This window comes from Taeniopygia guttata, chromosome 5 (assembly GCF_048771995.1).
Source record: "Taeniopygia guttata chromosome 5, bTaeGut7.mat, whole genome shotgun sequence".
Lineage (NCBI taxonomy): Eukaryota > Metazoa > Chordata > Aves > Passeriformes > Estrildidae > Taeniopygia > Taeniopygia guttata.
The window spans coordinates 19,947,754-19,961,849 of NC_133030.1; the positions used below are offsets into that span (position 1 = coordinate 19,947,754).

The 14,096-nt window shown below is 41.4% G+C and overlaps 1 protein-coding gene across 8 annotated transcripts in view; it reads right to left on the bottom strand.

The window, feature by feature from the left end:
• The window catches only part of TSPAN4 (tetraspanin 4), a 417,482-nt gene that overhangs the window by 20,711 nt on the left and 382,675 nt on the right, over positions 1-14,096 (bottom strand). For all 8 annotated transcript variants that reach the window (XM_030275480.4, XM_072929804.1, XM_072929806.1 and 5 more), the window contains one exon: positions 215-316. In XM_030275480.4, coding sequence (XP_030131340.1) covers positions 215-316 — 102 coding nt within the window. The remainder of the gene's footprint in view (positions 1-214; positions 317-14,096) is intronic.

Here is a 14,096-nt window from a genome sequence, read left to right on the forward strand (position 1 = left end):
CATTCTTTTAAAAGGAATCTATTTTCTGTCAAAGGGGAAGTAAATAAAAAATACTGCTTGTTACAAAAAGCAGAAAGTTTAGTTGCTAATGCGCTGATTGGGCGGCAAAGAGTGACTTGGGATTTGGAGATTTAATTAGGTTCACACTCAGAACATGCTGTTACAGAACCCAGAAAGTAAAGAGGAAGAGGTAAAAGACAGAGCTCAGACTTACATCTGTTTGAATGATGCTCCATGCATTAGTGAGGCCAATGTTTCCATCTGTCCCATACAAGTGAAGTCCTTTCTTCAGATCCCGCTGAGCATACTTGTCAATCTGAAACCGACAACAAAAGACACAGAACTCAACATTTGCTGAGTACATTTCAGAATCAAAGAGCATGGAGCATAGAGCTGTTGGACAATGGTCCCAAACTGTAATGAATAAACGTTTAACCAACAGTTTGTAAATAACATAAGGAGTTCCTCTTCGGAGTTTATGTTCCTGTTTCTCATCACAGAGACCTTTAATACATCTTTTCCCTTCTTACATAACTACAAAAGTACTACGGGGAGACTGGATACAGTTTAACCACATTTTTGCAAATAAGCCTATCTATGAAAATATTCATGTACACATAGTGTTTCCTTTTAGTTTAGTATATTTAGTTGTGACCAAGAGCATTAATGTGTACTCCTCCATACTGGAAAGCAGACAGACATGGTGCATGTCTAAAATTATGTAACCAATGCTAATTTTGAGTTAACAGAGGCAGCAAAGGTACTCTGCTTCTGTCATACACTTGGGCTTCACTTCTGATTTGTGCAGTCAGAATTGTTTTCTGACTGCAGCTGCAAAAAAGGTGGATGCAAAGAATCTTGCACAGTGTAAAAGAAAAATTTTCAACTCACTACATCATAATTATTATGGGAAAAATATAAAATTACTCAACAGTATGACTCTACAAAAACACTGTGACCTCAACAGCTCACCATGTCCAGAAAGCCTCTGCTGTATTTGCTGTATGTGCAAGACTGTGCTTGATCTGTCCAGTTCTTTTGTTTCCTTCCTGAAAGTTTACCAGCATCATGTTGATCCAGTAATAAAAAAGCTTTGAGGCAGTAAAAGAAACAGCACAGGTTAAGATTAATTACCAGTTAATCTCAGCACCTTAACTATAATGCAAGACCTTTCTCATGGATGCCTTCCTTAAACAGAGGGTGCTGTGATCCCTCTGTAATTATCATGTAAGCTGCTTTTGGCTTTACACAGAGATTATAGTCACTGGTACGTTAATTAGAAGAGAACACCAAAGCTGAAAGCTGTCATTAAATTTGGAATTGGTTGAGAAAATTACAGGCAATAAGCGATAAACTTATATGTGCTGGGGATTCCTAGCATTCAAGAATTAGACTGAACTGTGTTTCAGCTCTGCACTTACCCTCAGCTCCCTGTGTCTCAACTGGACCTGCTGTGATTTCCAGCAGAGCCAGCAATTAGGATGGAAGGGCATGGTTGTGATGCCAGTCTCAGAGAGGCTTAGAAATTTAGTTAATGTCCTACAGAGGCAGTGAGGTAAATTAATTGTTGAAAAACTAATTCTTATTCAGAAACTGACAGAGGTGAAGAGAAACAGGGTAACTAAGGACAGGTGGGGACAGAAATCCAGCAAGGTAATCTGTTACCTTGAAGATGAAAGAGAAAGGTTTATTTTGAATATTAATTTATTTCACCTGAGACTATCTGCCCTGTAGAGTGAGAGACATACACACCAGCCTTAGGTTCATATCAGCACTAATATGGAACAAGGGAGAGAACAGCAATTCTTATCTGAAGGGTAAATGCCATGTTAAAAGGATGCAAAATGCAAAGTTTGCACTTCCTTACTCAAGTTTTGCTTTGCAATCTTGACATCCTATTTGGGATGGATACTAACATCATGATAATTTATTAACATTCATAGAAGATCAAGAGAAAAGTTTTGTTAGTCCATGTGTGCTTTAGCATGGTCTCAAGAGATTGTGTCACCAAGCATTCCTGATCTTCCTTCTACCTGGAGAAGCCTCACTAGCAAACAACTTGCTGAGGCTTTCTCATAAAATTAACCACTTTTCCTGCACAAAGAGTGCAAAGCCTTTATACTGGGAACACAGCTGGCATCAGAGTTTCATATTTCCGAAACTGAGTAACCAGCACATTAGTCAAGAAAAAGGGCACTATGTGACCAGTTCTCCCACTGCTATTTCAGAAAGCCTCAATATCAAGTCCTGCACATAGTACGATCCATCATACCTGCTGGAATCCTGCTTGGAAGAGGATGTAATGTTTTTTAGAATCCCACATCATGTGTGTGTCTCATTTCCTTCTCTCTCTCTCATCTCTATGCAGGATACAACTTTGAAAGAGGCAAACATGTTGTGGAACAGTACTGCCAGATTGTTTTACCTTTTTATTTCATGTCCACTGACAGGAAAGGCATCTGGAAATACCAGTTTTACACATATACACACAGTGAGAACTTTATATTGATTTAAGTAATGGCAAAGGTAGGATTTTACACAGTTCTCTTTTACTAAAGTTTCCATCTGACCTTCTAATTAAGTGTGCTGTACATACAACAGTATGCTGCTCTGTGAAGAGCAGCTGCTTTAAAATCTCTTTGTCACAGAGCTACTCCCTGAAGCATTCACACTCTTCTGTTTGCTTACACTAGGGTCAGAAAGGTGTTGATCAAACCCTAGGAATAACCTTGTACAGAACAACTGAATTTGTGGGTGGCAACTGGGCTCCAGGAGAAAGGGGGAACAGGGATCAGCCCTTGGCCTCCTGGCACTGGTGTCTGCAGCTGAAGCACCAGCAGGAAGCCCCCCACCCTCTGTGTCCCCCTTGTTTCCATTTGTTATTTATGTGTTACCTTGCATGAATTAATCAGTGCTGATGTAGCCTTGGACTTCCTAAGAGCCCAGACGAAATGAAACAGGAGGGCTGCTCTCGTTCCTACTGTGAGGAGCTCAGTCTCTACGTGCAATCCTAATAAAAGCACATTGACCTCTGCTCAAATAACCTGTGTGCAAGGTTATAAGATGGATATTCTTCCTGCAGTTGAAGCACTGCTTGAAGCTCTAGACATACAATTCCTACTGGCTTTGACTAGAGAGAGGTAAGTAAAATCCAAGGCCTATTTGTGGGGCACAGCTGGCAAGTGTTCTTCCAGGTCTTCCTGTTTCCTTCTAACCTCAATTCTTTTCCTTCCTCAAAATATTTTTAGAATAACAGGAACTTTTTCAATGTGCCTTTATTCTAATTGTAACTTTGATTTAAATTAAAACTTCCAAAACACCCCCAGCTGTCTCTTCTGCCTTTAATTTAATTTTTTCAGAAAATGATCTTTCTGAAAATGAAATGCTGCGCCACAGTGATTCATCACATCTCCTGACAAATGATCCTACCCAATATTCACCAATCTGTCAGCTTCCCTTGTTTGTCTCTGAGCTACCAGTCCTCAGCCAGGCAAAATGCCTATCTCAAATCAGGACCCAAGTATTATATTTAATATTCTGCAATTTCAATTTCCTACATTCTTCCATACACAAGCCAGGCCCTTCACAAATCACAGCTTTAGTGAAGTAGCACAAAGAGTAACAAAAACTCTGCAGACAAACTGTTGCTCTAAATGAGATGCCTGTTTTTAGACATATGGAATACCAGAGATTTCTTCAGACAAAAGAGTTTCTTAAAGATTTGGCAGCAAGAACCTTTTATCAATCTGTTAGTGAAGAAGAGAAAAATTCTTTTCCTCCTTGGGATTTATTGGTCAACAGATGAGAGGTGAAAGCTTGAAGCTGGCATGCCATCCATGCCATCCATATAAATTCCTGTGAGCCACGGGTTCACAGACATACTGGACATACTGGAGCCTTGCCCATGCTTATCACCCCATCAGGTTCCAGTGGTGTTTCTGGTAGGTTAATGTGTCCCAGTGTGGTGATCCACTACAATCCATGCCTTCAAGAGAATAATTTCTTAGAGCAGAGCATGCATATTGCTGCACTTTACCTAAGCTAAGATCCTGTTCCTACTGCAAAGAGCACCAGTATTTTCTCACTGACTTCCATTAGGCCCTAACAGGGCTCCTAATCTCCCACTGTCCTATTACAAAGACTTTCTTAAAAATACACACTGATCTAAGGTGGACAAGTTCCAGTTTCAAGAAAACTGAGTATTTGAACTGCAGAAGGGAAAGCTACGAGAGATGTGGCAGGACTGGAGAGAACCTGTCAGAGAGGTCAGGGAAAGTGGCTGGAAACTGGATGCAGTTAGAGAAAATGGGCAGGGATCTATCTGAGCCTCACCTAAACTACAGCTGAGACAAAAAATTGCTTAAAAAAATCTTACTCCAGCCTGCATATAAATTCAGGCCAAATTAAAGTGTTTCCTTCTTAATCTGTATTGCCTTGAGGCAGCTACTTAAGCTGTAGCAATGCAGACTAAGGCTGCTTTTACTGTCAGCCTTGTCCCCTCATTGCCCCAGAAATCCCGAGCCTCTGAGCAGAACTGTGGCTGGCTGGCTGACAAGCCCAGCTGGAGAAGCCTGCACACTTCAAGAGGACCTGAGGCTGTCAGACTCCACCTTGTCTCCTTGAGTAAGACAAGCTAAGAATAATTGAGGATGAGATAAAAACTATGTAACAACAGCAACAACAAACTCCTGCTTAGCAGAGACATGCTGAAAGCACTGCATGAACATTCTGCACTGCAAACACCCAGGTTCATAATTAATTCCATCTCTGTTTTACAGATGGGGGACTGTAGGGGCCTTCTCAGCTCCTGGGGGTGATTTCACAGACTTCTCACTCTCTGTCTAAATGAGAGGCTTTGGAGTTTATGTACTTACTGTTAAGGTATGTAACAGAAGACAAATACTGTTCCCTGAGAAGCCCAGTCCTGTAATTTTGCTGCTGATAAGCAGAAGGAAGTGCTTTGAGCAAAATGTCTTGGGCAAACAAGAGAATTGTGTCTGTGCTGAACAGGGGTATTATCAGTATTTACAGCTAATATGAGGAACAACTTTGATCAAACTAAAGCTCCAGTAACACTGAAGGCACAAAGTCCTTCCCCTGTCCCAGAACACTGAGGGAAGGTGGCTTTTCTGGAATTTTCCCTGGAATAAAGGTTAAAAGAAGGCTTTGGGGAGATCCTCATTAACTCCTTTTGAGCTTGTTGAAAGAATGAGATGTCACTTAGATTGGGCATAGCCTTTAGGAAAAGGCCAGAGGGTGCCAGCAGCATCCCCAGCTTTCAAACCTGCAGGCAACTGGAGACTTTCAATTTCAAGCCTCAATGCTTTCCTACCACAACCTGAACAAAACCTCTCCTCAAAAAGTCCCCCAAACTGGAGAAAGCCTCTCAGCAGTGCTCCAATATAGGTAAGCAAATATTCCTGACCTTTCTGGTGATTGCTTCCCCTACCTCTGTGTCTCTCCAGCAGAACAGGAGAGGCTCTAAGGAAATGACAAAATATCCAGTAGTTTCCCACCAGGCAAAACTTTTAATTTAATGCCTTGATAATCATTCTCTACAAATAGCAGGCAGTGGGAAATCGAATGTAAACAGAAAGTGCCTAATCTATAAGGTCATTTGTGGGAGCTTTTGCCTGCTAAGAAGAGATGAGATTGATTGTACCAACAGGTATGGCTTGTTTTAAATGAGACGTCCCCAAGCCTGTCAATAAGAAGCTGAGAACCATAAATGCTCTCCTCACCACTGAAATCTTCCTTACACCATCTGCCTATAAATAGAAATCTTTCAAGAATTTAGTAAATAAGAGATGCTGCATTATTTTTGGTGATATTTGGCAGTTAAGGAACAATATGCTAATTTCTTGCCACTATCATCAGTGTCACACATCTCCAGAACACTTTGCTCAGCGCCCTGGGATTCCTTCCTTGCTTTTTCCCCAAATGTGAAATAACTTCAGGACTTAATGTTTAGTTGTTTTGTGGTTTTTTGGGTTTTTTTTTTTGTTTTGTTTTGGTTTTTTTTGTAATTGCTTCCTTTAACACAGAAACCCACTAGCTAGTGAATTCTCTTCTCCTAACTTGACTGAAAAAGCCAACATCAAACATCACCTTACAGATCTTCTAAACTTCAATAATTTATTTGAAATACTTATTGCTCTAGCAGTGTTTGATATCAAGAGAGATGCACTGGCACTGGCTGTGTAACTTCAGAAGAGTAAGGAATACAGGAACAGATCAAAGGAAATGGTCTGGGAGCAGAAAGAATGAATGTTTCTGAAATCTCCTGGCTTAGGTCAACTGAGGTAAGACCTTTCAGCTGTGCCACAGGCTCTCTACAGAGTCTTGAAAAGTCACTGCTTCTCTTGTTTCAGCTACTTGTAAACAGGAATAAGCAGACTCTAGTCATGCCATAAAGTTGATAATATAATAAATAATTTGCAGTAGGCATTTGAATACCAAACCCAATGTGGAAGATGAAGCACTTGTACAGAATCTGAGACAATGAATGGCATTTCTAACCAGAGAGAGAGTGTGTGAGAGAGAGAGGAACCTTCCTGGCAAAACTGAGGTTCATCTGGAAGCAAAAGCAAAGACTGGCCTGGAGCAGGCAACTGGTGAAACTGTAAGAGAAAAGTCTTTCTCTATGTGCTCTGACAAGAACCAAGAAGTTGAAATAGTGTTTAATAGGAAAGTAATAAAGTTTAAAAACTTGGGTTTTTCAAACCAGTGTTTCCAGGGCCACAGTTTGTGCATACATTTAATTGCAATTTCAGTCATTGTCTTCTTCCCACCATCACCTCCTTGTGCTTGAGAGCAGGCAGCAGCAACCAGCTGAGGCTGCAGGAAAGGAGCCACTGAAACATCCCTGTACTTTTCATACTATTGAAATGCCAATGAATGCCACAGCAGCTTTAGTTCATCTGTTTTAAACAGGAGATCACAAGGATGGGAAGTTAATAAAGTCTGCAACTCAAAATTTTTCATGCAAGAGCAAATTCAAATGTTTCCAGCAAATTGCACCTGATTTTGTCCAAATGCCTTTAAAGGTCCAAGGGAGAGACAGACATTTTATCATTGTTTAGCTTCCTATTATTGGTGGTGTAAGGGGAAATAAACGCTCTGTAGCCAGAGGCCACTGCCATGTAACCTGCTCTTAGGCACAGCAATAGCTGAAATACTTGTGTGTCATTTCCCCAGGTTTGTTTAAATAAAGCACATCATAACAAACTCAGACACACAGGCTCCAAACGTTAAGCTGAAGCTGTGCAGTTTCTTGGCTCATTTAGAGAATGAAGCCAGTAGCAGAACCAACACATTATTTCAGCTGTCTGTCTGTATGTATGGCACCTAGCACAGGTACAGCCCAATGAGATAGTCTAACACCTCCTTAAAAAACCCTCCATCTTCTTTATTTTTAGTGAAACTAGGGGTAGAAGCTTTAAATATGAATTCTTGGCTTGCTGCTTCTTGTTTTAAAGGAGTTTGAATGCTGCAGCAGACATGGGGAAAGGGCTGGGTGAAACTAGGCAGGTAAATCAAATCAATTGCTTACTCAGAAGCCTGACATTGCAAAGTAACTACCATGTTATTAAGTCAATTATTCTTAACAGTTATGGATTTTGGTGACAAAAGCCTCACCAGTGTGCTGGAGGAATTTCAGGTGAATGAAAGTGCATGGTTTTTGTGACATACCTAATTACAGAGCATTCAGGATACATTTGATGCTGATTCCGTAGAAGGAAACTGTTGTTTACATATAAATAGGCTCTTTTTCAGATTATTAAGCTGGCTGGGAAAACTCATCCTCAACAGCAGTGACACTGGCAAACCTGTGAGTCATTGTGGTCCAACTATGTCATTTATTTTCCAGAATGAAACTCCCTTTGTAGCAGGTTTTCTTCATATACTTGCTCCAAAGCTGACTGGTACAAAAGAGTTTCTGTTCCCTTTCTCCAGTCACATTTCCCACCAACTGTTTCTCTCAGCAAGCCTCCCCTGCCTTCACACATCAGCCTCGTGTTCCACAGATCTCCCAACCTACCCTCAAAGGCCTCTTCTCACTCCTGTGCCACCCCTCCTACTCACTTCAATCGTCTTACCCCACACATGAGCCTGATTCACCCCTTTCCTTCCTGTCCCAGAAAATGGTAATTTTTGCTTGATCTCTAGTGGTCTCAGGACCACACCTGCCCCAGGGTGTAAAGACTCCTCTGAACTATGCTCATGTATTAAAATCCCACACACACTGCGTCCAAGCCAGAAAAAGGGAAACACTCTTTTCAAAACCTATACTTAATATTCCTAGGTTATCTGTATTCAGCCTCCTTACCTTTTGTTTTCTTTTTAAATTTTAAAATAGATAATCACTTTCACTTGTTCTCAACAGTCATCAGTATCACCGCAGATATGCAAAATGGAAAGGATGCTAATTAACATGATACATGCTGTTGAGCCTTTGTTTGCCAGAGACATGAAAGGTGGGTGGCATTTGTGTTTCAAGTGCTAACACCCTGTTATCTCCAACTACTCAGACCCAAAAAGGAGCACAAACCCCCCACCCCCCAATCCACCTAGGGATGCACATGTCAGTAGAGCCTCAGATCCAATTAGCTGCCACAAAGGATTCAGGACTGCAGAGGCAAGTGAAAGCAGGGAGTCAAAGCACTTCCCTTGGAGGAATAAATGACCCCGAGTGATTAGCTACCAGGACCAGTGACATTGGACACATCATCCTTTGCAGATGCTGTGGGCTGGAAAAGGGGAAGGCAGCACTTTGCTCACAGAGATGAAGAACTTGGCCATTTGCCCACTGAGCCATTTACTGCAGCTGTCCCATGGGATCAAACTTGGCTTCAATTATTTACCATACTCATTTACTTAGCTTAAAGGTGAATGAGAGAGCATTCAAATAAGAGAGAGCGCTACTAAAATAACAGAGAAGGAGGGAGAACTAAGGCAAATCATGCCCTGTGCTCCCACTGTGGTACAAGATGAATGAGGGCCCCACACTGTGTAAATTCTGTGGGCTATCTGCAAATCCATTTATCCAGTTAACCTAATTTCCTCATATATTTATGACTTTGGTAGAAAAATACAAGCCAAAATACAGATTTGTCCACGTAAAAACAACTCTGCAAACATCAAAACAATTACACCCTCTCTGTATTGCGCCTCTGGTGTCACCTGAGCCTTGCTGGGGTCATGGGGAAGGCTCTAAGCTCCTCTGGTTATTCACAGGCATGGGCATTGCCACCTCTTGGTGTCAGAGCTGCTCTGCTGAACACAGACCTCAGCTCCACTGGCACCAGTAACAACTGGGCAAGCTGCAAAGCTGCTGGGGGACAGGGCTGGCTAATTTCCTCAGGGGTAGAAATTTTCCTGATTCCTTAGAACAAGGAAATCAAATGTCTGCTGATAAGCCATCTTTCTCTGAGCTGGAACTAAAAGACCCATTTACAAAACAAACCAAACCAAACCCACTGAAGGGTTAAAATCTGCTACTCTGCCTAGAGAAACTTGTCTGAAAAAAGTGATTCTGTGGAAACAGATTGAAAGCTGTGTCTTCCTAGATCCAGGGAACGTTAATCCTTAGGGGAAAGTGAGGTTTGCACACAGCCTGCTTTATTATTCTTAAGATAAGCTTTCTCTGAAATTAACTTACTTTAAATAAATAATGCTGTGAGGAGAACTACCATCATCGTTGGAGGGAACAGAGCACCAGGCAAAGTCAAGTGGGCTTCATTGCTGTGGCAGCACGGCCTCTGCTCAGCCTGGAAGTAGGAAAAGTGCAGAATGCACCCCTTGAGAGAGAGGGCAGCACAAATACAAAATCCAGGAAAATCAGTGGGCTTTGCAGGAACAGCTGGCAGAAACCCACAAAACCAGTGCCAAGAGTTGCCTGCCCAAAGAGCAGAGAAGGTGATGATCCCCTTACCTATCTTTTCTTCCTTGAAAAAACATTTTCTTTTAATCGCATGGATGTGTACTTGGAAGAACAAAGGATTTGCTAAATGCCAGCTCATCAGCTAGCAGGAATCTTCCTGACAATGGAGTTGCTCACTTTTATGCAACCTGGCATCCTCACATGATGTTTTCAGTGGCTCAGACCCCTGTTTCTATGAGGATGCACATCAGCCTGGAAACTATTCCCTCTCCACACCCACAACCACAACCCTGACACCATGGGTGTTCTGACCTTCAGCAACTGGAATTATTTAGTTTAATCTCCAGGTAAGCTTTTCAGTGATGATGTCATAAACTGGAAAACAAAATGTCTTAGAAAGCCGATAAATAACCAAAGCAACAGAAGTTAATAACTACTATTAAATGCCTCCCTTGTTTTAATGAAATCAACAATTGCAGCTCTTCAATGCACTTCACTGAAAGCAGATTTAATTGTGAATGGAATGATTTGGGATTCAGTCACTGCAAATGAATAAACTACATGGAGATCACTTGCCATTATAACAGAAATCAAGTGAATAAACAAACTGCCAGTCACAATTATATGGCACCAAATGCAGGTTTCCAACATTCTCTACTTCCAATAATGTCAGAACAAAGCCACATTTCTCACTGGAAGTCACATGAGTAGAATGGAGAAGGAAATATGGTCGATACCCCATCTGTTGAACAGAGATAAGTGACAGTACCTTCACCAAGTGAGAGACTGGATGTTCCACACAGAACAGAATTGCATGTACTGGTTTTGCACAGAAAAAGTGGCTTTTACCAAAGGAGCAGCAGCCACTGCTAAGTGGCACCAAAGGTGCTGTGTTTTGAAACAGGCAGTGTTTGAGCTTAGGACATCAAATGAGTTTCTGCCATGTGCCAGAGCCCCTTCTAGGAATGGCACCAAGGTGCTCAAAGCAAACCAGGCAGACTGAGCCACTGTCCATGGTGGTCTGGTTTGTTCAGGAACAGTCTCTGTCAGAGGGGTGAGTTATCCCTTGGAGATGAGCAGAAACCAAAGTGAAAGATTAAATCTGCCACATGTGACAACAGTCCCAAGAACATCTGTGAGGATGCTCCTCAGCTGCTTCTGGCTTAATTTGAATTTATTGTTCATCCTTCTACCTTTTAAAATGAGCTCCTCTTTCCTAATTAAGAGACTGACTTTTTGCAAAAGAGAAGCATTAATCCCAGTTCTCTCGTTAAAAGTGGAAATTGTCTGTTCCCTCTCATTCCCCTTGGATTCTCTGATGTTCAGTAACACTGCCTGCAATAGCTCCAGGACTTTTTTTTCCATAGGGCATTCATTTGGGTCTCTATACCTTCCTAAATTTAGTAGTTTTGACACCTCTGAGTAGCTCAAATTTGACTGAATTTTTCAATGAGTGTCAAGGGTTATGGGGGCACAAGAGGAAAAAAGAAGTTACTGTAGCCACATTTAATATATTTTAAAAAGTAAAATTAACAGACCCCCCCCACCACCCATTGTTAAAAACGGGATTTATTCTGAGGGGTTTTTAGTGGGTTTTTGATACAAAGTTATTTGGTATTTTTCTGATGCTATGCAAAGAAGCATAAAAATCACTGCTAATGAAATTTTGCAGATACCACAGAAAATTTGCCATGCCTTAAAGAATCAGCTGATATCACTTGTCCTGCTTGGTTACAGAGCCTCAGGGCTTATCCAGACAAATACCAGGAAAGACACCTAAGAAAAACCATGTGAGGTCACACTACAAGACTGGAAACTATATTCTGGAAAGCAGGAAACCTGTGGAAGGACTGAGGAAATGGAGATGGACATACTCTGAGGGCAATACTCCCAGCTCACAGAGTCAACAGTCATGGGTTTATTCAACATCAGCTGCATAAAGGCAGATTATTGTCATTACCTCTACACCGCAGAACTGATAGCCATGTTTTCAAAGATCTACTGAAAATTTGAAAGGATTCCAGAGAAGAACTACAATAAAAAGCCATCACTGAGAAGTGCGCTTTCCTTCATGACTAACATTTTTGGAAGAACTAACAGAGTGACAAGGTCAAAAACCAGTGTAATTGCAATCTTCAGGTAACCACATGCAGCAGCAGTTCTCAACAGAAGACAGCACTTAATTCTATCACAAAATGATACAATGAGAATTAGTGGTTAGAGCTTTTAAGACAAATACAAGAAAGACACAAGGCATAATTTTATCCATGAAGCAAAAATAAATACTTGGAAGAAATGGAGGAATGAGTCAATGATACCTTTAACCAAAGACTCAAGAATATTTAAAAATTATAATTCAAATGTAACTAGTTTGATGACAAGCATACTGATTGAAACACTATGGACCATAAAGGACTGTAACTGTCTCATCTGATCTTAAAATTTACAAATCTTCCCAGCAGGCCACAAGTTTTCTATGGATAGGGACTGGGTTATTCATGCCAAATTATGTCACCTAGGCCCTGCACTTTGAGCTTTGCTTCAAATCCATTCTGAAAGAACAGCTGAAAGCAAACATATCAGTCTCTAGCACATTCCCATCCTGGGACTCAGGCACTGCTCCTTTTAAACTAGCACTTGTGATCTGAGGCACAAATTCTCCTCAGTCACAGCCTGAGTTATTCCAATGAGCTCTGTACCTTCCAAATCCACATTTCCCTTGTCCATGTGAACACTGACTGTCCTCTGGGAGCCATGGCATCCAAGACACAGAGGCCAGCTGCTGCAGAGCCACCATCTGCAGCAGGCTCGTGTGCCCTGCAGCACATCCATGGCATTTACCTTAGAGGCTGCTTACCTGTGGCTTCCCTGCTCACAGTCTGGGGGCCTGCAGGCCCTCAGCCCCCAGGACTGGGGGGGACAAGGACCCTGCAGGGACAGGCCAAGCTTGAGGAGTCACAGGTGAGCAGCTCCAAGATGTGTTGCCTTAACTCCCTTGGTACAAGCAAGCACATTTTAGTCCTTCTTATATAAGGCCAGGACTACAAGAGAAACAGCAAAAGGTGCCTTCAATTTAAGTTTCAGCCATGAATTCCTCATGATTATTTTATAGAACAAACAATTGAGTTATTTTGTCTCTTTTAATTTCATAGGAACACTCTGTATCTTACCTGTCCTTTGTCCTTTACCTGTCCTGCCAGCTAGTTCCCTGAGAATTTGCAGCACTGGCTTGGCAGGCTGTGGGATCACCAGGACTCTCTCCAGACCGTACCCAATTAATACTCATAAAGTCAGGCATAAAAATGCTGGAAAAGGCAGTTTTAGCAAGAATGAAAATCTGTCTGAGAACAGTTCTGCTGTTTATTCATCATTGATCATTTTCCTTTAACACATTTTCTTCCTTCTGTCAGGGGAGTGCAAAACAGCCTGTTTGGTTTGGGATGACAAACAGCAGAACCTAAATATTAAACAGTAAAGAGTCAGAGAATGCTTTTTGAAAAACCTGTAAGTAATAAATAAAACCCGACAAAACCCCCAAATTAACCCAGCAGCATGAAAAAAATTGCAGGCTGGGATTAGTCTGCACAAGTCACTAAGTCTAAAGGAGCAACCTTTTACTTCTACCAATGCTACCAGCTTTTGGGATACTTTGAGAAGTCCCATAACACTGGCATGAGAGTTTGTAAAATACTTCAGATACTGAATCCAGCAACTGTAATTGAGAATTTCGGCTTTTACTAAAAAAGGTTTTATTGTAAGATGTTGAGGGCTTGTGGTTTATGCTAAAAGTTTTAAAATATTAAAAAACAAAAGGCAAGTCCCCTCCCCCCGGCTTAGTAAGGAGAAAAAGTTGTATTTGTCATTCTGCCTCGCTGCCATTGTTATCTCGCAGGATTTCATCCAGTGAAGGCTGGCAGCTTCCCAGCTCTGGTGAAACTCTGGCACAGCTCCATGGGCTGATGATAGGACTATTTAACAGATGCTGTTACTATGTAGACTATTTATCCTCGTTCAGAATCTCACAAAATAACAAGTACTGGACATACAGTGCCACCAAAAGAGCACAGTGCCATTTTAGAGCATCAAAATGCACTAAAAAAATACTAAAGACCATTTCCTTCTTATGCTATGCCTGTTTTTTGTTTTGTTTTGTTTTGGTTTGGTTTGGTTTTTTGTTTGTTTTTCCCCAATCAGATTCTATTTAAATATCTTT